The sequence below is a fragment of the Mercenaria mercenaria genome, chromosome 9 (assembly GCF_021730395.1).
Source record: "Mercenaria mercenaria strain notata chromosome 9, MADL_Memer_1, whole genome shotgun sequence".
Classification (NCBI taxonomy): Eukaryota; Metazoa; Mollusca; class Bivalvia; order Venerida; family Veneridae; genus Mercenaria; species Mercenaria mercenaria.
In genome coordinates this window covers 73262422-73287029 of record NC_069369.1, presented here as the reverse complement: position 1 = coordinate 73287029, position 24608 = coordinate 73262422, and the positions used below count along the sequence as shown (strand labels likewise).

At 34.9% G+C, this 24608-nt stretch overlaps 3 protein-coding genes across 4 annotated transcripts; 1 reads left to right on the top strand and 2 right to left on the bottom strand.

Moving 5' to 3' along the window:
- Positions 1–4010: 4010 nt before the first annotated feature.
- Positions 4011–9666, bottom strand: LOC123547458 (Golgi-associated plant pathogenesis-related protein 1-like). The gene is made up of 6 exons (XM_053551703.1): positions 9038–9666; positions 7657–7749; positions 7230–7292; positions 6199–6340; positions 5134–5235; positions 4011–4424 (listed from the first exon to the last, which is right to left on the bottom strand). The coding sequence occupies exons 2-6, from the start codon at positions 7717–7719 to the stop codon at positions 4288–4290; spliced, it is 507 nt and encodes a 168-aa protein (XP_053407678.1). The 5' UTR covers positions 7720–7749; positions 9038–9666; the 3' UTR covers positions 4011–4287.
- A 797-nt stretch (positions 9667–10463) lies between these two features.
- LOC128559582 (CUB and zona pellucida-like domain-containing protein 1) lies at positions 10464–24150 on the bottom strand. Of its 2 annotated transcripts, XM_053551701.1 has the most exons (6): positions 23498–24150; positions 23062–23145; positions 13318–13398; positions 12508–12725; positions 11887–12275; positions 10464–10973 (listed from the first exon to the last, which is right to left on the bottom strand). In XM_053551701.1, exons 1-6 carry the CDS (start codon positions 24120–24122, stop codon positions 10781–10783), a joined length of 1590 nt encoding a protein of 529 aa, XP_053407676.1. In that variant the 5' UTR covers positions 24123–24150; the 3' UTR covers positions 10464–10780. The 2 variants fall into 2 exon arrangements, with proteins under 2 accessions (XP_053407676.1, XP_053407677.1); XM_053551702.1 differs by lacking the exon at positions 23062–23145.
- LOC128559583 (THAP domain-containing protein 6-like) lies at positions 15740–21047 on the top strand. The gene is made up of 3 exons (XM_053551705.1): positions 15740–16082; positions 17164–17310; positions 20789–21047. The coding sequence occupies exons 1-3, from the start codon at positions 15878–15880 to the stop codon at positions 20860–20862; spliced, it is 426 nt and encodes a 141-aa protein (XP_053407680.1). The 5' UTR covers positions 15740–15877; the 3' UTR covers positions 20863–21047.
- Positions 24151–24608: the final 458 nt, after the last annotated feature.

The following is a 24608-nucleotide window of genomic DNA, read 5'->3' as shown; positions in this document are numbered from 1 at the left end:
AGTCGTGGGTTTGAGTTTTGGTTTGGTATTTGAGTCTTACATGAAGGAGAGTTTTTTTTGCTGACTTATAGAGTTCTCGGATAATTAAGCCCTGATTTCTTTCTGTAGCCGTGATAATGCTCTGAGTAGAAAATTTATGCTTTCTAATATATAAAACAAAAATGCACGAAACATGACGTTTAGCTTTTGTTATAAAAGGTACTACAGCAGTAGAACAAAAATGAAATGCTATACAACTTTTTGATATTCATGCAGTGTATTAATGTTCTAATAGGACTGAATTAAGCAGATATTGCCTTCATCGCACTCATAACAAAAGCATTATTGATGCAGCCGCGAATACATGTGGCTAATTGTCAGAGAGCACAACAGAAAATAGAAATAACAATTTTCAATCTTTCGACATTAATACTACAATTAACACACAGTATCCAAGATAGTAATACCACATGACTCACAAATATGTTGATGAAAAACGGACTGAAAAATTTAAAAGATATCAGTAATTAAAAGAGGGTTGATGATATACATATTTCAAAGCAATCTTTGTGTTATGTTCTTCCAAAGCGTTTCATTATAATTACAAAAGAACGTATTATGAGAAAGCACGAGTCAACCAAATCATCAATAGCGATAGAGCGTTCGCTTCTAGTAAAAGATGAACCATATGTCTAGTCGTGCCCCTTGAGTTAAACATAACTTCCCTAATAACCCTATGGATTTTTTTAATCTTCTGCCGCTGGTGCCACTTTATATACATATGATTATACTGACGCCGACGGGGACACTTCTCCAACATTCAGCATAACTGTCCAGTCCGTCGACGGCACGTTTGAACAAACAGGAAATACAGTAATAATGGTCGCTGCGGGACAAACTTTTGACTTTGAAGGGAACACGACACAATATACAGTTTTTGTACTATTTCCTGTCGTACACAAGTTAAAGGTTGATGTAATAAGAATTTCTCTAATGGGGTCAGTCTCACAATTACAAAATTGTTTCTTATATCAAATTTCATTTACTACTATAGTTAAGATTTATGTATTTGAATTATCATGACTTATATACATGTATCTTGTAATGTCGATGGATTTATCAGTGACCGCTCAATAAAATCGGTAAAAAGATCCTTTGGAAGCAAAGAATGCAACCAAGAAGAATAATAGCAAACTCGGTTTGATTGAGTCTGTTCACATACGTCTTTAATCCCTGATTCCATTACCAGTTGGGAAGATTCTTTATATTTTATAGATAAGAAAAGATCTGTAGAGTCATTGTTATTAACTCTTGCGGTATACTAAACCACTTATATCAAAGCGCCTTCATTTTCATAATTTTGTTCATTATGTTGCGAAAAGAAAAACAAGGGTTTAGAAGGAATTAGAAGACAGTGGGAAAGTTTGTTTTAAAGTAATTTTTACAGTACATTATTTTGGACATCCGTTTTAAGCTAGTGGATCAATACCGGATAGGGATATTTCTATGCCGCAAATTTCAAGTGTTTGGGTTCTAAAACAGATATGACTTTGTCAGTCCTTTCTTCAGTCTCCCCGTCTGTGTCTCAGCATTATTTGTATCGCATCCTGCTCAAAAAGAATGTTGGCTACAAATACGAAACTTGACAGACATGGCATTTATGTCCTTTTAGTGTTTATATTTTGAGTATTCACTGCCCAAATTATTCTTGACGAGGAGTCGTCAAACTTGAAGGTATAGGATGTGTGTTGAATACGCATGAGGCTTTTGATAACTCGTAATATAACCTTCACGGCCAAATTTTCATTTACTAACAATACATTAAAATCAAAATTAGATACGCAATTTATCCTGTCTCTGAGCTGTGACAAAAGCTAAACAATCAATTGGAATACTACAACTATTACAAATGCATTTCTTTTGTTTTGTCTGCCGGCTAAAATAACCAGAATTTCAAAACAAGATATTGACCGATGGTTTCTCTATTTCATCTTGTAACACAGATGGTTATGCTGTGGGCGTAAATGGAGTATCTTCATGAAAAACGTTTATTAATTGGCTAGGTTGCAAGCTATGCCTCCAAAGAATCTTGTGATCGACTGGCTGCTAAGAAAAGTCTCAACGGATATGAACGCGGTGCTATTATTATTCTTTGAGTCCGTTCAATATTTTATATAACAGAGTTTCGCTAAATAAGGAGCGTGAGCCTTGTTTCATTTTTCATTATCTATCAAGTATATACTCAATCAATCCGAATCTGCAATCAGTTTGCTTGGTTGCTTTCTATGTTTCCAATGATCTTATATTTTCCTAACTATCACAAGAGCAGCCTTTAAGTACTTGTACATGGCCTGGTCTAAGCGTTATTAGTTCTTGTATGTTAGGAACATGGGGTCCCATTCATTGTTTACGAATAATAGAGTCCGCTTAATGTATCCGGTCCACAAATGAGCAAGTTCTATATAACAGTGCTATTAAAATATATCAAATATTGATGCCTGATAATCTCATATAATTTTGGTATCATTTGGAAGTATTTGTCTACTGAAAAAGAAAATATAGAGATCTATTAAATGACAAAAATATGTTCATGATAGAATTGTTTTACGTTATAATTTTCAGTGATACTTCAACTGAAATCCAGTTATTAGAGTGTAAGATTTATCATTTCACAGTCCAGTCACAAAACATGACTGAAATGATTCTTGCATATTATTTATGGTCATATTGTTTACTAACTATTTTTCAGCAGACACAAATCTTTCAATTGATACCATAAAAACATGGGGTCATCAGGCATCAAAATTTACCTATTTGTGGATCGGACACCTTAAGTAGGGGCGAAGGATGTAGCACATTTGTCCCTTGTGAACAGATTCAAACAGACCGAATATGACTTTAATTTTGTTCATACTATGCTTGCAAGCAATAAGTTACAAAATAACCTAAGTAAAATAACTGAATCGGTATGGCTAAAAGCAAACAAGACAAAACATTCTAACACGATCCGCAGCAATTGCTGTATAAACATAGCGAAATCGCCTATACATGAATCTATATGGAACGCTTAGACTGCCTTGGCATGATAATTATTAGTTCGTCATGTGCATTTTCCAGTCTATTTATTGTACAGCACAAATTAGTGAATGCACAGCACATACTAAAGTATGTACAGGACAAACTAGTAAATATGTAACAAACTGCATTATCTACATAACAAATTATGATTTGTACCGAATATTTGGAAAATGCACATGACGATCTATTAATTGTACAGCACAATCTAGTGAATGCACAGCACAAACTAAAATATGTACAGGACAAACTAGCAAATGTACATAACAAACTGCTTTATTTACATAACAAATTATGATTTGTACAGAATATACTGACGAACTAATAATTATCACGCAAAGGCAGTTTAGGCGTTCCATAAATCTACAAATCATATGGTTGGCTGTTACATTTCACCCCATACGATTGTGACATAAGCGATTCTACTTCTGTTCCATTACATACGAATTATTTCAGGGCAACTCAGTTTAAAAAAAACAAAACAAAAAACAAAAAACAAAAAACATTAAAAACATAGTCATGATAAAAAGTCATACTGACTATGTGTAGGACCTTAAAACACGTTTTGATCACTAAAAGCAATTCAGTGAGCTCAATTATCATTCAGCAGTGACGTCATTAATGTATGATATAAAGTACTTGACGTCATAATGGTGTGACGTCAAATTAAAGTTAAGCTTGTAACTTGTAACACAGGGTCCAGTAACCTAATTTGATTTCTGTTCATAAATAATTTGCGAGCTGTTAGATAACTTGTTTAAAATACTTCTGAAAATTCTAAAAAAAAAACAATGAACAAATACGTTCCATTTGATCAATACGCAACATTTTCTAGCCATGGAGGCAGATTGTAACTGCATTTGATCCGAATGACGTGTTACGCTGAAAATGTATAATAAGGCCTACTGTAAAATGAATTACGTTATTTGCGTTGTTGGAATCAACATAATAAATGTTTGAAGAATTTTATCCGTATAGGAACAGATTTATTATTTCTTAAATAAGGTTTGCGTTCTTGGTATGTTTTCTCTACAATGGTTACATCTAGATCTAGATCTACATTATTGTTGGAACATTACTACGAAATGCATTGCAAAATATAAAAATGGCAAAATGGATACTGTACACTTTGATCTTTCATTTAAAATATAAGAATAATCACTCAAAAAGTAATTTTTATTTGCCTTTTTAATAATTTTTTTCTGATAAATAATTAACAGAAGATAGTGTCGTCTAGACTTTTTTATAAACATTTTCTCTGAATTGGCCAAGGAAGTTGCCTGCTGGCTCGTAGCTGATCACAACATATCCACCCGCCTTTCCAACGCCGATCTTCCTACTTCCTTTCCAAACTATCTGCGTAAAATGTCCTGCACACAAACAGAATATTGGAAATGAAAAAGGCATTCAAATATTTTGTTATGAGAAACACTACTGAAAATTCTAAAAAAGAGTAATTTTCATTAAAAGGCCAGTTACTTGCATCACCAGTAGAGTGAAATTGCAGAATAAAACATTAATATCAGAATTTTAATTTCAAAATCGCAGATGACGTACACAATTTATCTTTATTTTTATTGTGCACCGCGATAAATATAATGATATTGAATGTACATACACGTCCTAAAATTTGTACCATGTTGGTACATTTGCAAGCAAATTATAAATATTGTGGTTAAGTTAATCCGCTGATCTCGGCGGCGTTTATGTCACGTCTCGTTGGTTCTGCTACATTACGTCCCTAACGATTTTTTTCAATTTGTCCAGAAATACACTTGTGTGCAAATTTCATTTAATAACATATTCACCTACAAAAAGTAGTCCGTCAACCCGACTGACTGGTGTGAATACTGATTCAGAAAACACCATGTCGATGATGACACATTTGTTGTATCACTTTGTATTAGCAAATTAATCCCGGAAAACGAATGTGGGACATTAGATTAGTTTATCAAACTGTGGTTGTATGATTAAGAAGATTTTACATAGTCTTTCACTTGTGATTTATTCATGCTATATTTTGATAAATTTATTAATATCAATGATAAGAAATACCCGACTCTAACTTTCAAACCTCACCATAATTTAAAAAGTCCGACTGCGGGGGTTCTCTTCCGTAGTAATTGTTGTCACTATAGTGTTGCTCTTCCTCTGTGTACAGGTTGTCTACATGGTCCATACCTGGTAAAGATTACATCTTAATAATAGACTCTTACATGCTCAATGAATGGCAGGGAGATGGAACCTGGTAAATATTACATCTTAATAATAGACTCTTACATGCTCAATGAATGGCAGGGAGATGGAAACTGAGTGTTTTTGAGGCTTCTTACCCGCGCTGTCCCGAAGATGGAGAAAACCCATGTAATTCACAGGCAGAATCTATGACATGTTACTTGTAGTTAATTACGTTGTAATATGACGTCACCATGCGTACGTGCAGCATGTCTTTTCTCTAGGGAAAACGCTAGGTAGGCAAGAAATGAATTATATCTGTTTGTTTCAGTGCACGTTAAAAAAATAGTGTCCATTACATGAAATATTATTACTAGTAGCGTAGCAATGTACAAAAATATAGATCTGATATTCACGAGTGAAATATATTTTAAGCAAACACAGTTTCTTCGTATTTAGTGTATTCGCAATGGTTTTATCTAAATACAAGTCATTAAGTTTTAGTTGCATATAAGTGGAAAATATAACTGATATTTTATATTGTATATTCATTAAAAATTTGTGAAAGGCATCTTTGTTTCTTCTTTAAGCGTGTTTCCTTTGTATTCTCAAAGACCCAGTCTGTTTTTGAATTTAACTTCCAGAGACTTGTACGAAACAAATATGTGTATATTTATAAATTGCGGCATACCATCGATAAGTAACCCTTTGAATTCATTTCGAAAGAATATCTTTAGCTCAACTGCGATATGGTATCTAGTTCTCAGCTTGCCAACTTGTACTTGCACAGAAAAATGGTGAAAGAAATTATTTTCAAGTTTATAAGCAAAATGCCTATCATAATACCGATCGAGAAAGGCCGAAATAATTGCAGTATTAAATGTCTATGATGCGACATGATATGAGAAATACAAACAAATTCGTAGGTGAAGTTCTTTCTTTAACGATACCTTTTGACACATGACTTACCTGATGCTGATCCCGAAACAAAGGAAAGATTTTCTCCGTACTTTATGTTCGGCCGGTGCACAAGGTCCCTCCTTTTTGCAAGTTTGTTTGCCCGTTTTTGAGCATACTTTGACAGTCTGTTACTTATAACGACAGGGTCTACCTGAAATATTAATTGCACTAAGTCTTGTTATTACGGGATTGTCGGGTGCAATTTCTAATTATTTTCTGGTTTTTTTTTGTCGTCTGAAATTAAATAAGTCATGATCATTCTATTGATTTGTTTTGTTTTTGTCGGGTTTCATGTAACACCATCACAATTATAGGTCATAAAACAACTTTCCAGCTTTTGATAGCAGAGAAAATGCCCAGGTGTCCTTCCGTGCATTATTTCATCACGATCAGATACCTGGTAGAACAATCGACCTTTCGTAAGCCCGCTTGGTGGCATCCTCACATGAAGAATTCAATGTTCCGAGCGAGGCTCGAACGTATATCGGTGAGGGACAGAGGTTCGAAGTCAGCGACCTTAATATTTAGTCACGGAGGCTCTTCGTTATTTTTAAGAGAACACTACATCGTGTTTACATATACAACGTAGATAGTTCACAATTTATTTAACACGTTTTGGTCAGTAAAATTAAAAGGGATATACGGATATAATCGAATAGCCCATGTTAATTAGAGAAATATATTTTACTTACGTCATGTAGAGCTTCGATTGCATTGTGATACAATCAGTCATTTTACTTACGCCATGCAGAGCTCCGATTGCATTGTGATACAATCAGTCATTTTACTTACGCCATGTAGAGCTCCGATTTCATTGTGATACAATCAGTATTTACTTACGCCATGTAGAGCTCTGATTTCATTTTGATACAATCAGTCATTTTACTTACGCCATGTAGAGCTCTGATTTCATTGTGATACAATCAGTCATTTTACTTACGCCATGTGGAGCTCTGATTTCATTGTGATATAATCAGTCATTTTACTTACGCCATGTGGAGCTCTGATTTCATTGTGATATAATCAGTCATTTTACTTACGCCATGTAGAGCTCTGATTTCATTGTGTCTTTTTAGAGCCTGGTTAATGAATTTCTTATTTAACTGAAATTATAAAAGCATCCATAGCATAAACTAAAAATCTATTAAAAATATCAATTTTAAGTTGCAAGATTCTTATTGTCTGGTTGAATAACTCGTGATACTTTGAATTACTAAAGTAATTTAAGATACTTTACACTGAATCACAAAAATCATTTCTTATATTCTATACAGAATTACGTGAATCATTCTGCACTGAATTACTAACTACCTTAAACAAAAACAAAAGTTAACTGCAAATTATTATTCATATATTATTCAGTTGCATCCAACAGACATCATTCATTTTTTATCAGTTACACTGTTATCAACTAGATAGAGTGCGAAAGATTAAAGAAACCGAAAGAGTATAATAAAAGGTTACTACCTTAACCTTTACGCATAATACAGTTGCAAGTAAACAGAGAAAAATCAATTGCCGTAACGCCATATCCAACTGTCTACAACGTTTGAGGCTTATCTGTGAAACGTAAACATATGATATTAGGAATTCGTATAAATAAGAAAAATAATAAACAGTCACCAGTCACACGCATTTCTAAATGAAGATTTTACTTCTAACCCTCTCTAGTTATCCATTGTAACAATGCCTAAATTTCAGTATTTACTTGACTTTTGAAAAAGGCCACATCATTTTGTATTAAAAGTTTGAATAAAATCTGTGAGAAGATCCTTTGGACGCAAAGAATGCAATCAAGCAAAATAATAGTAGCCTTTGTTTGATTAAGTCTGTTCAAGGGATGTAAAGGATAGTGGAACGCCCCTCAATCACCCTACTCCACACCCTCCCCACAACTAACGACGGCTTAACCGAAATTCTATTAAAAAAGTTAATCTATGGACCAGAAAATATAACATCACTGAATCCAAGAACAGTGCTACTTTGACGGCCGCCATACGTTACTTCAAGATTGCTTTATCAACAGTTAATTAGATCTGTAAGATATTTGGAAGCATAGAATGCAACCAAGCAAAATAATTTGAGCCGTGCCATGAGAAAACCAACATAGTGGGTATGCGACCAGCATGGATCCAGACCAGCCTGCGCATCCGCGCAGTCTGGTCAGGATCCATGCTGTTCACTAACCGTTTCTGTAATTGTAATTGGGTTTGAAAGCGAACAGCATGGATTCTGACCAGACTGCGCGGATGCGCAGGCTGGTCTGGATCCATGCTGGTCGCATACCCACTATGTTGGTTTTCTCATGGCACGGCTCAAATATGACTCGGTTTGCTTGATTCTGTTCAAGAGAAGTAAAGGAAAGTGCAACGCCATTAATGCGCCCTAGAACCGGCTTAAACATCGGATGGACTTGATCATCCAAATGGAAAGGCGTTCACAACACTGATGCCAATACTACAAGTGCGGACACAATAAGACTGATAGCAGACACTGCGAATACGAAATATTACATATGAATACTTTATTTCCCCCTTATAAATATGCACAAATAAACTTTGCAAAACAATGTGTAAATCAAATGTTTCATATTGCAATAACATGAAATTGCAGAAAACAACGACAATCTCGACAGACTTGAGTGAGTTCGATCACCGATCCACCATGAAATAGATTTTTTTTGCAACTGGAACGTGGGTATATAGATTTATGGATATGTATTTACTGATAAATTAGTTTGAGATTAGAAATCAACGAATTCAATCAACTTTAATGTACCTATTGTTCTTATACATAAACATTAGCATTTCAGGTGTCATGACATGATTAGATACAAGTAAATATTTACCTGATAGAATGTATACTGAAGTTTTCAGATGGCTCTATAGTCCTGCGAAAAGTGTTTACGCAACGGTAAGAAATTTATTTTTCCTAGATAAAGAGAAAAGTGCAACTATTATATAGCTGGCGACATACATAAACTGTATTAACTAAACAAAATGTGTTTTGCGTCCTTTTCGTAATAAAAAACTGTTCTAATTTCAATCCATTTGTTTCGCTAAAAAATAAAAAAGGAAACAAGTAAACATACGCTTTTACACCTATATTTTAGTACATCGCGTCATTTACTTCCTATGACACAGAAGCGTGTACATATTTTAATTAAATTTTGCTATAATAAGACTTGTTGTATGTAGAAATGTTTAGGTTTCAAAACTGCCCTCAGGCTTCCATAGTATATTTTGAAATTACAAGTGACAACATTTTTTTGTTTTACATTGTTATCATTTAATAAAGGGCATATTATCAAAAATTAAATCTTACATGACTTATTCCGCTGCATACATAAATGTCGAAACGACGTGTCTTCGAACCTCGTTCAAGAGCTGGAATCGTTCATGTTAGGAAAATTATTTTGCTGGCCTTTGGGAGACCTAAGTTATGGCCAGGTGTACGACCCCGTCAGTAATAATTAACAGAAAAAACTGGCAGTTGTGAAGTGACATATGTTTCGTTAGGGCTACTTGGAACACAACAAAACAAAAAGACCTATCTTCATTAGATTTTATTTCAAGAGTTTGTGCAGAATCAAATCTAATGCAAAAATGACGTTATCATACAGATTTATCAAATCAGGATAAACACCTAGTATAATATTGTACCAGAGAAACTAAAAGTAAAATATTTAAGGTATCCAACCCACAAATAGATCACATTTCGATGCCTGGTGACCCCCGTGATATTTTGGTTATTTTTGTTATCATTTGAAAAAGTTGTGTCTGTTTAACAAGAATTAGTAAATATGATGACTATGATAATATGCATGAATCATTACAGTCACGTTTTGACTGCGAAATGATAAATCTTACACTGTAATAACTGGATATCTGTTGAAGTATCATTGAAAACTAAAAATGATCTATAACATATTTTTGTACTTTATATTTTCTTTTTTCAGTAGACAATAGTCTTGTGGATGATACCAAAATTATATGAGCTTACCCGGCATCAACACTTGTCATATTAAATAGCACTCTTATATAGAACTTGCTTATTTGTGAACTGGATACCTTACGAGAAATTTAAACATGAAAATGTGCGATAAACCGTCATATAGATACTGCTCTTCCATTTGGTGATTAAAAGGCAGATGTAAAAGAATATACAAATGTACATTATTGTTTTTATATTAGCATCAGATATTTAAACAAGGATGTGAGGACCGACTTCAAAAGTGAAAGATAATTTAACCTGACATGAAAGAAAAACAACTATTCACTTTCCTTGTTTTTCATGATTTTAATCAAACTGTACCCACATTGTTGTTCCTGAACGGTAAACATATATTTGATCATAGTGAAATATAATTGATATTTTTACGTTAGAGTGACCAGATATATTTCACTCTAATATTTTTACTATGAAATTATCAAAAATATTTCACTCAACGTTTTATTATGTAATTACCGGTTGTTTTTCACATTTATAATTATACCATGAATTAATCAGATATATTTCACTCTTATATTGCAATAGTTCACTTGAGAAAAATATCCTATTCTTTTATATATTAGTAAAGAATGCGGTGTGTCTATCCAACAATGGAAGGGCTCTGTTTACATGCTTGTGTACATGTGGGAGAGTAATCGCTTGTATCACAAAATGTCGCGTTGCAGAAGACGTCCAGTCCTTCGTTGAATGTAAGGTACTCAAAATCTCGGAACACAAACTTCGTCTCATGGGTGGATTGTGAAATAATATGTGTGCTGCTGTCAACTTCGCATCTGGGAAATACAACACAATTTAAGGTGTTCAATCATATATCAGCAATATTTCATGCCAAGTATCAATTTTTGAAAGCTCTGTTAGAGGTTTATTTCAACAGCAAGTGAGCCGCGCCATAAGAAAACCAACATAGTGGCTTTGCGACCAACATGGATCCAGACCAACCTGCGCATCCGCGCAGTCTGGGCAGGATCCATGCTGTTCGCTTTCAAAGCCTATTGCAATTAGAGAAACCGTTAGCGAACAACATGGCTCCTGACCAGACTGCGTGGATGCGCATGCTGGTCTGAATCCATGCTGGTCGCAAATGCACTATGTTGGTTTTCTCATGGCGCGGCTCATATAATTTGTATGCAATTCTGGGAGCTGTTATTCCTTCTTTTTAAGCGTACATTGTGAGAACATTATGTAACATAATTAAACAATGAATCATTATTTACATATTGCATTATGTATAAAATGTCATTTGCTGGTTCTAACAAGATGATATTGGATACTTCATATTACATTGTACAACGCTCATGCTTTTCGCTAGTCAAGAATTAAAAAGCATGTTTCCAAGAGGGTTTCATATTTGGACAGTCAACCGATTGGGTTTGTAATAAATAGATCCCTTATGACGTTCACAATTCAATTTGTATGGATTATGATACAAATCCTGATTGTGTTTAATTCATTAAAAACTAATAATGTAAACGAATGCAAGTGTTTCTGGAGGTTTACAAGTGGGCACCTGTAGTATGATCCACTGTCAGAAATAGGAAGAACGACAAACATACATGTATCGTTGCTATAAAAAGTAATATACAAAAGATGTGTATCCTATCTCGTTGAGCATGTTTTACACTATCATACCAGTATATAAATTTAAACTAAAGATAAAGAGAAATAATAAAAACCCATAATAAATACCCGTCTCTGATGAGAACATGTTCAGCAACAGTACTGTCAGAGAATCTGGTGGAACAAGTATGAAGACGCATTTTTGTATTCCAGTCCGGTACCGATGTTGACACTCTAACATATATGTTATCCCCGACAGTGACCCTTAGTGGATTGTCTGGTACCTGATGCAGGAAGTTACGGTCTTTGAAAAAGGTCAATGTAAGATCATGCTGAGCAGTAATGTTTGTACTGTGACTCTCTACTTGGTGATGCAAGTGTGAGGAAGTTTCCTCTCCTCTCGAAACGTAGCAAGCGATATTGTAGGTCCAGTAATGTTGGCGGACAATAGTAGGGTCAAAAGGGTCAAATGTTGCATAGAACAAGACGTTTCTGAAAACATCTGTTCCTTCAGTTACCTGAAACACAGCAAAATATAACGTCAACATTCGTTTTACATGCTGGATTATTACACAGCATCATCCTTTTTTATTTGTAGTTCATTTCTATGGTACTGCTTTTTAACACAATTTACTGCAAATGAAATTAATGAGTTTAAAATTTACTTTTTTTTACGTTTGTTGATACAAAATGTGTTTATGATGCAAAAGCAATTGCTTGAGGTATTTCATCAGATCTGTGTTTCATTACCTCTTTTCTTGTCCTACAAGATTCAAAATTCTGCTGGAACCATAATTCGTCTCTGTGAAGGGTACCGTTGCATTTTTCTGAACTAAGGTATATATCATTAGGTGTGATTCCAGGATATAACAAGTGTAGACTATTCAGATCCAAACTGATATTCCAACCGTACCTTGTGCACTTTGCGCTTATTGCATCTTCGAAGTGGAGGTGTTGTTCTGAAATGCCTGTTTTGGAAACATTTTTTTTTTCAACAGAAACCTTACAACAGTAGGAAGCTGAAAATGTACTGATCTTTCAAACATAGCCTGTGAATCATGACCGAACAAATTTAATTGTGCTGGTCAGTGTGTTTGAATAATGTTTTTAGAAGCACCAACAATACGTTACTGTAACCCGTGTTCGTTTCGTTTTCATATAAAGTCCAGTCTAAAGTAATTAAATTGTATCGAGTTCAAGTCAACTTAGCTTAAGTTTACAGACACAAATTGTTGCAAAGTATATGTATCTCAAAACCTGAAACATAGATTATTGCACAGAACATTCAACCCAATCGGCTGACAAATAAATTGTTGTAAATTACTTCAGTTTATTTCAGTAAAAACGTTTTTTTCGAACTCAAGAAATTTGAAATGATTGACATCATTTTTGTTTATATCACGCAGAACTCTTTTATCTTTGTAAATTGCGAAAGACGTATAAATCCTGATAAACCTTCACACAGGTCAGAAAATTGTGAAATGGCAGTATTATTTTCTCTATCTGTACAATGAAAAGGGATAAAAGTAAAAATGTTTACCCAAACCATTAGGTACTGACCTGAAGTACTAGCCGTTGCTACAGTTGGCGTAGTGGTGTATTGGTTTAAATACGATTTAAGGGTAGTTGAGGGCATTTTGGCTGTAAAGAAATTCTTTCGTTATCAAATCGTGATATTAATAATGTCTTAATAAACAATATTCAAGGTTAAAACACACACACACACACACACACACGCACGCACGCACACACACTTCCCAAACAGTAGATACAGGTATCTGTTCTAGCTTTCAAAATGACATATTACAAGCACTGACTAATTATCATTTTAGTAACAGAATGAAGCTCATTATTCATCAACGCAAATAACATCCTAGTAGTCAATTATACAAATTAATTTAACCAATGTAGCTTGCAAGTTTGAAGGAAAATATAATTATTTTATAAGTTACTTCTTTAAACAGCTGATGTGGTAAACCTTTAGTAGTACTATTCAAAAACTGTTTTAAAATTATCACAGTAACTGTTGACACACACAAAACAAAAATGATTCAAACAAAAATAAAGCAAGGCACATTTTAGAATCAGGCGGTTGTTTTGCTTTGTTCTAAACATTCGTGTTTCTTTAGATTAAAGAAGTTGAAACAAGTGAATGAAGTATTACCATGCAATACAAAGGCCCCTACTGAAAGGCAACTAATTTTCTCTTTCGCAGTATTACATAATGATCTTTTATTTGTCAATGTATAAAGAATATTGTACTATAAACAAAATGTTATAACACAACATTGGATTAATGTTTGCATAAACAAATATCTACATTTATTGATTGCTTATAACATCTATAAATACTTAAATATTTTATTTCAATTTGGTTAACATTTTATTTTGAAATTGTTGGTAATTTTAAAGTATGAGAACATGTAAGAAATCAGCGTAATAAAGTGAAGCAGTTCTGAAAAAAAATTCGCCAACATTTTTTGTTGGGTCCATATGACACAGCAGCTTATATTAGACTATTTCACAGACTGGAAAGGAAAACGATCAATGTTGACATTTGACCTTCAAATGGGACCTTGACATTTTAGCAAGGGGTCCGGGTATCACATATGACACAGTGTCTGATTATAGGGAACATGTGTCAAGTAATATTAAAATCCTTTTATGGATTACATCGTTATGGACCAGAAAGGAAATAAACCCTACCGAAAGACGACCTCAGACTGTGACCTTAACCCTTGGGTTAGGGATAAGAGTGCTGCATAAGACATGTTGTCTCATGATGGAAAACATTTGTGCCAAGTAATATTAAAATCCCTTCATGGATGAGTTATTGTCTATACAGAAAAAGTCCCTTGATGAATACCAAGTTATTGACCGGACACGAAAGAGACCCTGTACCTGCCATGTTGATATATGACAGCTAAATGGGACCTTGACCTTTAAGCTAGGGGTCTGCACGTTGTGCAAGACATTTGTGCATTTATTTATTTGTGCATTACATTTGTGCCAAGTCATATTAAAATCCCTTCATGGATTGTGGAGTTACAGACCTGACAGGAAAAATGCACTGTTGCCTTTTGATATCCAAGTATGACCTTGGCTTTTGAGCTAGGGGTCAGGATTTTGTGTGTGAAATGTCGTCTCATCATAGGAAATATTTGTGTCAAGTAATATTAAAATCCCTTGATGAATTACAGAGTTATTGACCGGTCATGAAATTGAGGACGGACCGAAGGAAAAACGAATAAAGAATAATGACTGAGGGGCGGAAAATTGCAATCATACAGTCCCCGAAACTGGTTTTCTACCAACTGGGGACTAATAAGTGTCTGCATCTGTTTTGAAGTTCAGACAATTTGGTCACCTGGTAATGTCTAGAATAAACAATAATATGTTAAGAAGGCTAACTACTATCAAATGAAAAATAAAGAACCAGAACTCTTTAAGCAACATTAAAGTTTTACATTACCAGTAAATATCAGAGTGTTTTATGACACAGAAAGCAAATGCAAGCTAAGGATACATTTGTTAATACTACAGTGTGATAGTAAATCTACTATATATCATACAATGCCATGTAGAGGTCTGCATAAATCATCATGAAACTTTCCAAGTCCTTTCACTAAGCTCACTAAGCTCAATAAGGAGAGCGCAAATCTACAGATCGCGGGGTTGTGAGTTCGATTCTTGGGCGAGATGGATGTTCTCCTTTTCGATGTGATAAAAGACATTGTGTCTGAAATCATACCCTCCATCTCTGATTCATTTTTGGAAGTTGACAGAACAGGTTTTTACTTGTACAGAATACAGGAACACTGGTGACGTAAACTCCCTTTGTTACATTACTGAACGGCGTCAAACCCCAAACAAACAAGCGAATTTGGTGAATCGGTATCCCCGGCCGAATGAGTTTGTGGTGTGGAATGTCAAAAAATATAGCTGACAAAAAGTTGGTGTTACTAGAAGCAAATAATGGTAGATAGCGGCGAGTTATCGTTACTTACTAGGTGGCGCAACGTGTCCCGGTCCATCATTCGGATTACTTCGAGATTTATCTCACACAAAAACAAAGAAAGTTTACTTCCGTGTTCTATAAATTCAATTTAAACGTCTTAAAATGCCGAAAACTTGTTGTTCCGTACCGGGTTGTCATGAAAGGGGAGGACATGAATACCCGAGTGATCCTATAAGAAGGGCGAAATGGGTACAGGCCGTTCGACGACTTGATGAAAACACAATGAAAATGTGGACGCCAACAAAATCGTCCGTCGTATGCAAGAAACACTTTACACCGGATGACTACATAAAGGAGACTATTTTTGGTATGATAATATGATAAAAACTGTATAATTTCTCGCCTGTAGCATGTTTTTGTATTGCAATTTGATTTATTTCAAAACGAAAGTACCAACTGACAATTATTTTGGAGTGGGAGGGGTAATGTTTCAATGTACTGTCTTAATTTATTTCATCATAAATAATGGGTTATTTGTTGGGTATGTAACATGTTTGACTGTCTTTCAATCTGTCAAGGACTAAAATTCAGGTCATAGGGGTCATTAGTCAAAATAATTTGACATTGGATTGTTTTATATTTGTGACTGGCATTCTAAATGTCAAAACTTGGGAGGACCCAAATAATGGAGGATGAATCACAGTACAAAGTCATGTAGAGTTATTGGATTTATCGCGTGTATACGCACAGTAAACTGTAATCGTGTACAGTAAATACTTACGTTTAAATCACCAGCTTTGTATTTAGGTAGTGCCTAGCTGTCCGGTAACTGCATGCATAGACTGTGCTCTAGCAGTCCGGTAACCAGACGTGTTACCTTTCTGCCCGTTTTTTTAGCTGTGCGTTAATCAAATGCGTTCATGATTTATCTGTTTTTTGGCGTTTTTTTTTTTTTTTTTTTTTTTTTCTTTTTTTTATCAAAATAGTGTGCTTGTTATTTAGTTGATAAATTGCTAATCATCAATACAATCAATGAATAGTTGTGCTAAAATGCAGATGTAAACTAAACAAAAGACAAAAATATTGAATTTTGGTCTGAGTTAAGCCTGGTATTTGTGTACAGGTTAATATTGCCATTTTCTTTGCAACCAAGGTAATATTAAAATGATAAATTCTATTTATTACACTTTCTAAATAAATTGATTACCGGACGGCTAGAAAAACCCTAGCAGATAGGCTAGGTGTCCGGGTTCCCGCAAGGCTAGACAGTTTCTTTGTGTTTATCCATGCTTTGTACCTTACAAGTTAAAAGGCCGGATAGTCTATTTACAAATCAAGGGTATGACAAACGCCCTTGAAACGGGTATCTTGTATCTTTAATGAAGTACGATATTGCTTATAAATTAAAATAAAATCATTAAACATGTCTTTTATTTCTTTATTTTAAGGATTGAAACCTGGATATGAACGGCTTCTGGCAACAGCAGTACCTAGTATTTTTCCTTGGACAACAGCGGAAGGGGAGACAGCAAAAAATAGGAAAGAAAGAGCTTTGAACAGAGATTATAGAAAAAGTGAATTAGATAGGTCTTGTAAAGAAGACCTGGAGAGAAGTTTTACTGAACATGTTGATTTCGCAGAAGAAGTAATAGAGACTGAGGACATTCACAGCAACACCTCTATTTGAAGATGAATTCACTGTAAAAAACTGTATGACCCAGACTGATGAGACACCAATGTTCTCAATTGAGAGATTTTCTTCCAACAATGAACTGATACATTTTTATACAGGTCTGGAGTCATATGCTAAATTTATGTTTGTGTTGAATTCTTTGGGACCTGCAGCATACTGTTTGAAAATACATATATTTTCAAATAAGTGGTATATCTGTTGAAAAACCAACTGTTTATGACTTTGATGAAGTTAAGGCGATATTCAACAAACTTTGAACTGTCAACTTTTTTCTCGTGTCTGAATCAAGTGTGAAAAATATTGTTTACACATGGATTATATTTATGTCAAAACAGTGGAGGGAAGCCAATATATGGCCAAGTCAGAATTGGTGAGGTATTTTATGCCGTCGGATTTTAAATTAAAATTTCCAAAGACGAGAATCATAATTGATGGAACTGAATGCCCAATTAAAAAAACCTAAAGCACCTAGAGCTCAGCAGTCTACATATTCAACATACAAGAACAGAAAACACTATTAAAGTTCTTGTTGGCACAACACCTGGTGGATTAGTAAACTATATTTCTGAAGCTTATGGAGGGTCTACCAGTGACAGACAAATTGTTGAAAGGTGTAAAATTGTAAATGCCTGTGACCCCGGGGATAGTGTAATGGCCGATAAAGGTTTTAACGTTCAGGATTTGTTTGCGACAGCAAATGTACGAGTTAATGTACCAACGTTCTTCAAAAAGAAAATAGAATGTCTGGGAAAAATAGTTGTTAATGACAGGAAAATATCCAGTAAAAGGGTACATATTGAAAGAATTATTGGACTAGGAAAAACTTACAAGATCTTGACATGTCCTTTAACGGGCACGGAAACAAAGTTGTCATCACATATAACTTATGTCTGTTTTATGTTGTGTAACTTCAAGACGTGTATAGTTCCAAAACATGCTTAGCACATAGAGTACGACATAGTTTCTGTTGACAGTTGTTGATGTCAAAGAAAACACAACACTTTGATATAATAAATATGTATATATTGAATACTTTCTGCATATTATCAAACAAGAGATTAAAAACAAGTAAAATAAATCAATTTCAAAACTTCATTCTGTGTTTATTCCTGAAGTTAAACTCAGAAAATGAATACTTGATGTAGCATCAGTACAGATTTGAAAGATTTATGTCAGACCATTTTACTAACTACGCACCCATTTGATACCGTGATATCGTTTACATCACTGACATTCAAAAATGATATCAAATGTATTCAAATATATCAGAAAATTTTTTTAATTAGATAATCATTGTACCATTATTAATTTTAAATCAAGTTTTATTGATATCTTTAAAACAATTTAATGATATCAATGATATCTATAACTCATTTAATAAAATCAAATTATATCAATAATTTTTACATCACAAAATGGTTTTCGATATCAATGATAGAATCAGGATGATTTTTTGATTTTTTTATTCTATTTAACTGAAGATATTCTTGAAAAAATAAAAATAAAGTTCTGATTCTAGCTGACTAGTCGCAGTGATTTTACAGACAGGTCAGGTTATCGCAAATAAAAACATCTGAGAGGTGTTTGTTTTCTTAATATATATATGACAATGAACTCAGTCTATATATGGCTTGTAAAAATGTTTTTCCAGCAGGACCATTTTGAAATGGCTTTCAAAGAAAGTTTTTAACTGGCCAACCATTTCTGATATGAAAGTGTCATTTCTTTCAATATCAAAATATTTGATGTCCCTAATCTTCAGGTTATCTGCTGAACAGATAATCAGTGAACATTTTTTAGCTCCAGTGCACAATAGCTGGCCTTGGATTTGATAATAGTAATTATGATTCATATTAAGAGAGTATTGTCCACGGTCGTTACAACTTAAATAAGGCACTGTGACAGGAGTGATATCTTTGTCTCTTGCAGAATAAGGACATTTTGCTTCAACAATATGCTTTGCATTAATAATACCATCCGGTGAAGATGCTAAAAATGGAAAATTGTTTCGAGACCACTAAACCACAGGAATGCACAGTGTTGCCGGTATCTTCCATAAATCTTGTTATAGCGATTGTTTCATGTTTGCGTCCATGTTCCAAGGCGGCCGCTTTAATTTCTCTTGTATCAACTAAAGATCTGGCTAGTTTATCTTTATCAGTCCGGTCAGTAGACTTGCAAATTTTACCAAACATCGAGGATGGTAGGCGCTTTGTACGTTCCTCTTTCCATAATTTATTCGCGCTCTGGCCAATGTTTTTTTTTCGATATCAATAACCGTTTCATCACTGATTTTTGGTAACGAAAATTTTCTGAAGGAAATTCTCTTCTGGCGAAAGTTTTAAATAGTCATGATCTAATGCAACAGCTTTAGTGTTTGCTGGTTCAAAAGTTTGAAATATTGGCATTTTGGATATGCCAGGGAAATTCAAGCATGCATTTCTGAAATGGTCTTGATAGCTAACAGAATTTCTAAACTGCTCTGGTCTTGGGTCAAAGTCAATGTTTGTTAATTCAGCTGCACCAGGCATATCAAGTGTATCAGCCTTTAATGGACTTCCTAAATATTTTTTACACTTATGAAAACTTTGCAATTTTTGGGTGCATGTTTCTTCCGTTTTTACTGTCTTTTTTCTGGGAGAACATTACTGCACCATAAAGTACTGTGCACACATGTTTGCAGTGAGCATGTGGCCCCATACCAGCAGCACATTCACACTGTGCCTCAATAACTGACCCCCCAGAGTTAAGTTCAACATCTACAGTATAACACACACCTTTCTTCATCTCTGCATGACAACTTGATTTAATATATACAACATCCTGTCCTGGTGACATACGGAAATATCTCAAAAACTGCTCATTGTATAGTCTTTGAATACGATTATCCAGGGTTTTCTCATGCTGTGCCAGATACTTATGCACACTGTCTAGTTCTGTTTTCGGAAATTTTGAATCCGAGTTGACATCCGCATATTTTGTGGGATCTGGTAATGTCATGTTGTATTCAGGCTCTAAAGTCTCTACATTTCCAAAGTTTTGATTTCTCTCGTAAGACACTAATCTGTAAACAGAATAGGGAACTATTACAAATAAGATGTATTACACGGCAGAACAAATAAATTCGTAATGAAAACGTTGAACCCAAACCCCACCCACTCACAGATGTATGAACAACAACGTAAAATAAAAATGTCTGGAAATAAAGAAATATCAAGAAACAAAAGGAAAATATATTTTCTGGTCATTTATTTAGACTAATATAAAATAAAGCTACAATTAACTCATCAAACATACGCTAAATAGCAAATTATACGCGAAATAAATGTTGACAGCGTTCATTTTCGCCGCGGCGGCATTCTACTTTCGTTTTCAAAATATCTGTTTTCTCTCTAAAATAACGGGAAATGTACGTACCTTTCAACCAATTCATTCTTACGTCCAGAAAGTCTAGCACCCCTTTTTTTCAATTCTGCCTTCAGTTGTGGAATTGTAAATGATCCGAACTTAGATTCCATTTTTTAAAAGTAAAGAACGTTTGTTTTGATTTGTCTCAGAATGATGCTAATCGATAAGGGATTCTGATGGACCGGGAACAGTGGCGCCACCTGTCGGTTGGCAGGGGAAGATAACCAACTATTATCTTATATTCAATCATATTTGAACTTAAAAGAACAGATGTCCTTGTGGGTTGTGATGGGTGGGGGAAGGGGGTGTTACAACTTCATATGTTAATAACACAGGTGGCAGTAGCGTACTTAGGATACAGTATGGGTACTGCCACCTGTGGTTAATAAATTTTCATGGAAGGTTTAAGCAATTGAAAAGAAGGAATTAAACTAGATGCCCACGGGCAACATGTCGAGCCCGCCAGCTGTCAAAAGGACTGGGAGTTGCACATGACACTCCTTGTCTCATTGAGGCAAACATTTATGCCAAAAAAGTAAGAACAAAGGGACGTAAATCTTAAAAAAAGAAAAAAAAAAAAGAATTCTAAGTCCACATAAAAATCCTCACCAGTAGAGATAGGTCAAAATTCACCTGAAAATTGGATGTAGCATGCATGTTGTACTACAGAAAAGTGGTCTTGTTTTTTCCCTACGACCAATAAAAAAGTTACGAATATAAGCTATTTATAGTAACAACAAAGGGAAGTAATCCTAGAATTTTGTGCAAGACACTCCGTCTCTTGATGATGAACAATTGTGCCAAGTTACATCAAAATCCCTCTATGCATCAAAAAGAAATGCTTCAGACAAAGTCATTCTTGTATCTGACTTTTGACCTTTAAGTCTGACCTTGACCTTAGACCTAGGGACCTGGTTCTTGCGCATGACACTCCATATCACGGTGGTGAACATTTGTGCAAAGTTACATCAAAATCCCTCCATGCATGAAGACGAAATGCTCCGGACAAAGTTTTCATTCTTGTATCCTTTGACCTCTAAGTGTGACCTTGACCTTAGACCTAGGGACCTGGTTCTTGCGCATGACACTCCGTCGCATGATGATGAACAATTGTGCCAAGTAACATCAAAATCCCTCCATGCATGAAAAAGAAATGCTCCGGACAAAGTCATTTTTGAATTTGACATTTGACCTGTAAGTGTGACCTTGACCTTTGGGATAGGAACCTGGGGTTTGCACATGACACTCTGTCTCACTGAGGTCAACATTCATGCCAAATATAAACAAGATTGCTCCATGCATGTCAACGTTATGGTCCGGACAAACAAATCCGGACGGACGCACGGACGCATGCACGGACGCACGCACATACACCGAACAGCAATTGGGACAACTATGTCTTCGCTTCCGCAAGCGGGCTCGACAAAAATTGAGAGGGGGAGACCGGGTGAGGGAACAAAACATTCCATGTTAATAATTGTTGGGGGAGGGGAGGGGGTGTCATGATTTGTGTGTGTGTTGGGGGGGGGGGGGGGGGGGGGTGATGACTTTGTGGTGGGGTGGTTTGGGGTGACCATGTTAGGGTACACAACTTCACATATTGATAATAAATGTTCATGTTAAAAAATTAAAGAAGTTTAATGAAATTCTACCAACTGTTTAGTTTGTTACGTACAAATATGTGAATTTTAAAACAATTTAAGGGCAATATACTAAAGTAACTAAAGAGATCCTGACAAACTTGTGTGTGCAATACCACATTATGGTGATCTTTATTCAATTTATGTTTAATAGTTCTAGATCAAATAAGTTATGAAGCAGCAATTGCAATACTTTTAGTACCCTGTATAGTTAACACTTGAAACTAGTAAGGGCCATAACTCTGTTCCGATAACTTGGGCAATCTGAATGAAACTTGACGTGCCGCATTTCCCTACAGTGTATAACATGTATATGACGTTTCATCGACTTGCTTGATATGGCTCCGGACGGGTGTTCCTACGTATGGGTATTTATGTAGCTACTCTTTTGTTCTCTCTATTGTTCTTTAGCCCCATAAAAGATTACGGAAAGAATGACATCAAAGAGAAAGTACAGTTACCTATTGTTTTTATAGTCTCCTAAGTATGCAAATGTAAGTTCGGACGGACAACGCCAAAACTATTTCCCTTCGCATCCGGCGGGGGTAACAAATAAACAAATAAAGCGTTCCTATAGCAGTAACAGTAATACAGCAGTGGCCTACTTGACGTTGATGTAATTGTAGATAGAACTGTGACGTTTGTAGTTGCTTCTGTTGATTGCAAAGGTGGTATGCTTGTCGTCGGTGCTTAATATCAAAACAAAATCATTTGAACAAATAACTTTAAAATCGGAAATAATATATATCGCTATGGTACAAACGTAAAATCTTTTTTATGTTGCATTCCTATACATGTATTTTATTATCAAAACTCATCACAGTAGACTACATAACATACGACATGCAGCAGTTGCAAAACCGTACGCGTAGATATAAAGATAGGTGTGCTGAACAGATATGAATTTGTGTAAAGATGGTCGTACATATCAACTATTAGTTGATGTTTTTTTTCAACGAATAAAGACAGTAATATAAATGACAATGACAGACAGACAGTATAAAAATACACGTATATAAAATAAAATTGTACTTTACTCACGCTCTAGTATTCCCGCATTTACAAGTTCAGTTCTGTCTATTGACCACATGTTGAAATTGGTTACATTCATCTCTTTATCAACGTTAATCGATGTATGACTACAACCGAAAGACAGATCAACTGTCTGTGTAGTTATCGGCTGACCAGCAGGTCTAGAGTTTGATCCAAGTGAATGACCATCGATCAGAAGCTCAACTCCGAGGTGTTTGTTCCAAGTAAGTTCAAAATGTTGCCATTTGTTGAGTACAGGCTGGTATTGTACGACAAGTGTCCAAATTTGGGTAGATGTGCTGACTATATAGATGAGTTGCTTGTTATTGTAATACAGTGTGATACCACTATGTCCTGGAAGATGACCGCCACTGGAAACGATGTACGTGTTGTCAAGAAGTTGACCAAAATTGACATCAATGGAGAAAGTAAAGCCGTCCGTACATAAGTTCACATCAGTTACACAAGACGGTGTTCCAGTTGTTCGGTTAAGATGTACACAACTGTCAGCACCGTTTATCATTACTACTGGTTTGTTCGCAATCACCTGAAGTTGTACGTCGCCGGTAACAAGAAACTGTAACGTTGATGTTGTAGTTACTATGACGTTTTGCTCAATTTTCACAAACGTCATGTTTGTCACGTCGATTCGACTGGCTGTAATATCAAGATATATGATAATGAAGAGTTATTAATAAAAAGTAAGATCATAAATATTATCTGACATTTAGTTACATTCAGTATTTCAAATTCAACAAAGTATAGTGTTTATTTTAGAATAATTTGCACTTTCAATATTTAAAACCACATCTATATTATAGGTAAGCATTCTCGTATGCAGTGGTTCAGAGACCTCTGTCATCACAAATGCTGATATTCAGTTTTCTCAACATTTTCAGCCATTGATGTAGTTTTTAGTATCTTTCAGAGATTTGATAGAAATGTGGAAAGTAAATTGACAATAAAATGATATTTGAATTTCTTTCCAGAAGTCATGTGAGTTTCATTGTCACGTGAAATGTGCGACGGCAATAAATAATGTACCACTGGGTGAGATAATTGCTGCTGGGAGTTTGATGGGTAAGGAGTAGAGCTTAAATTAGGCAAATTTATGCACAGC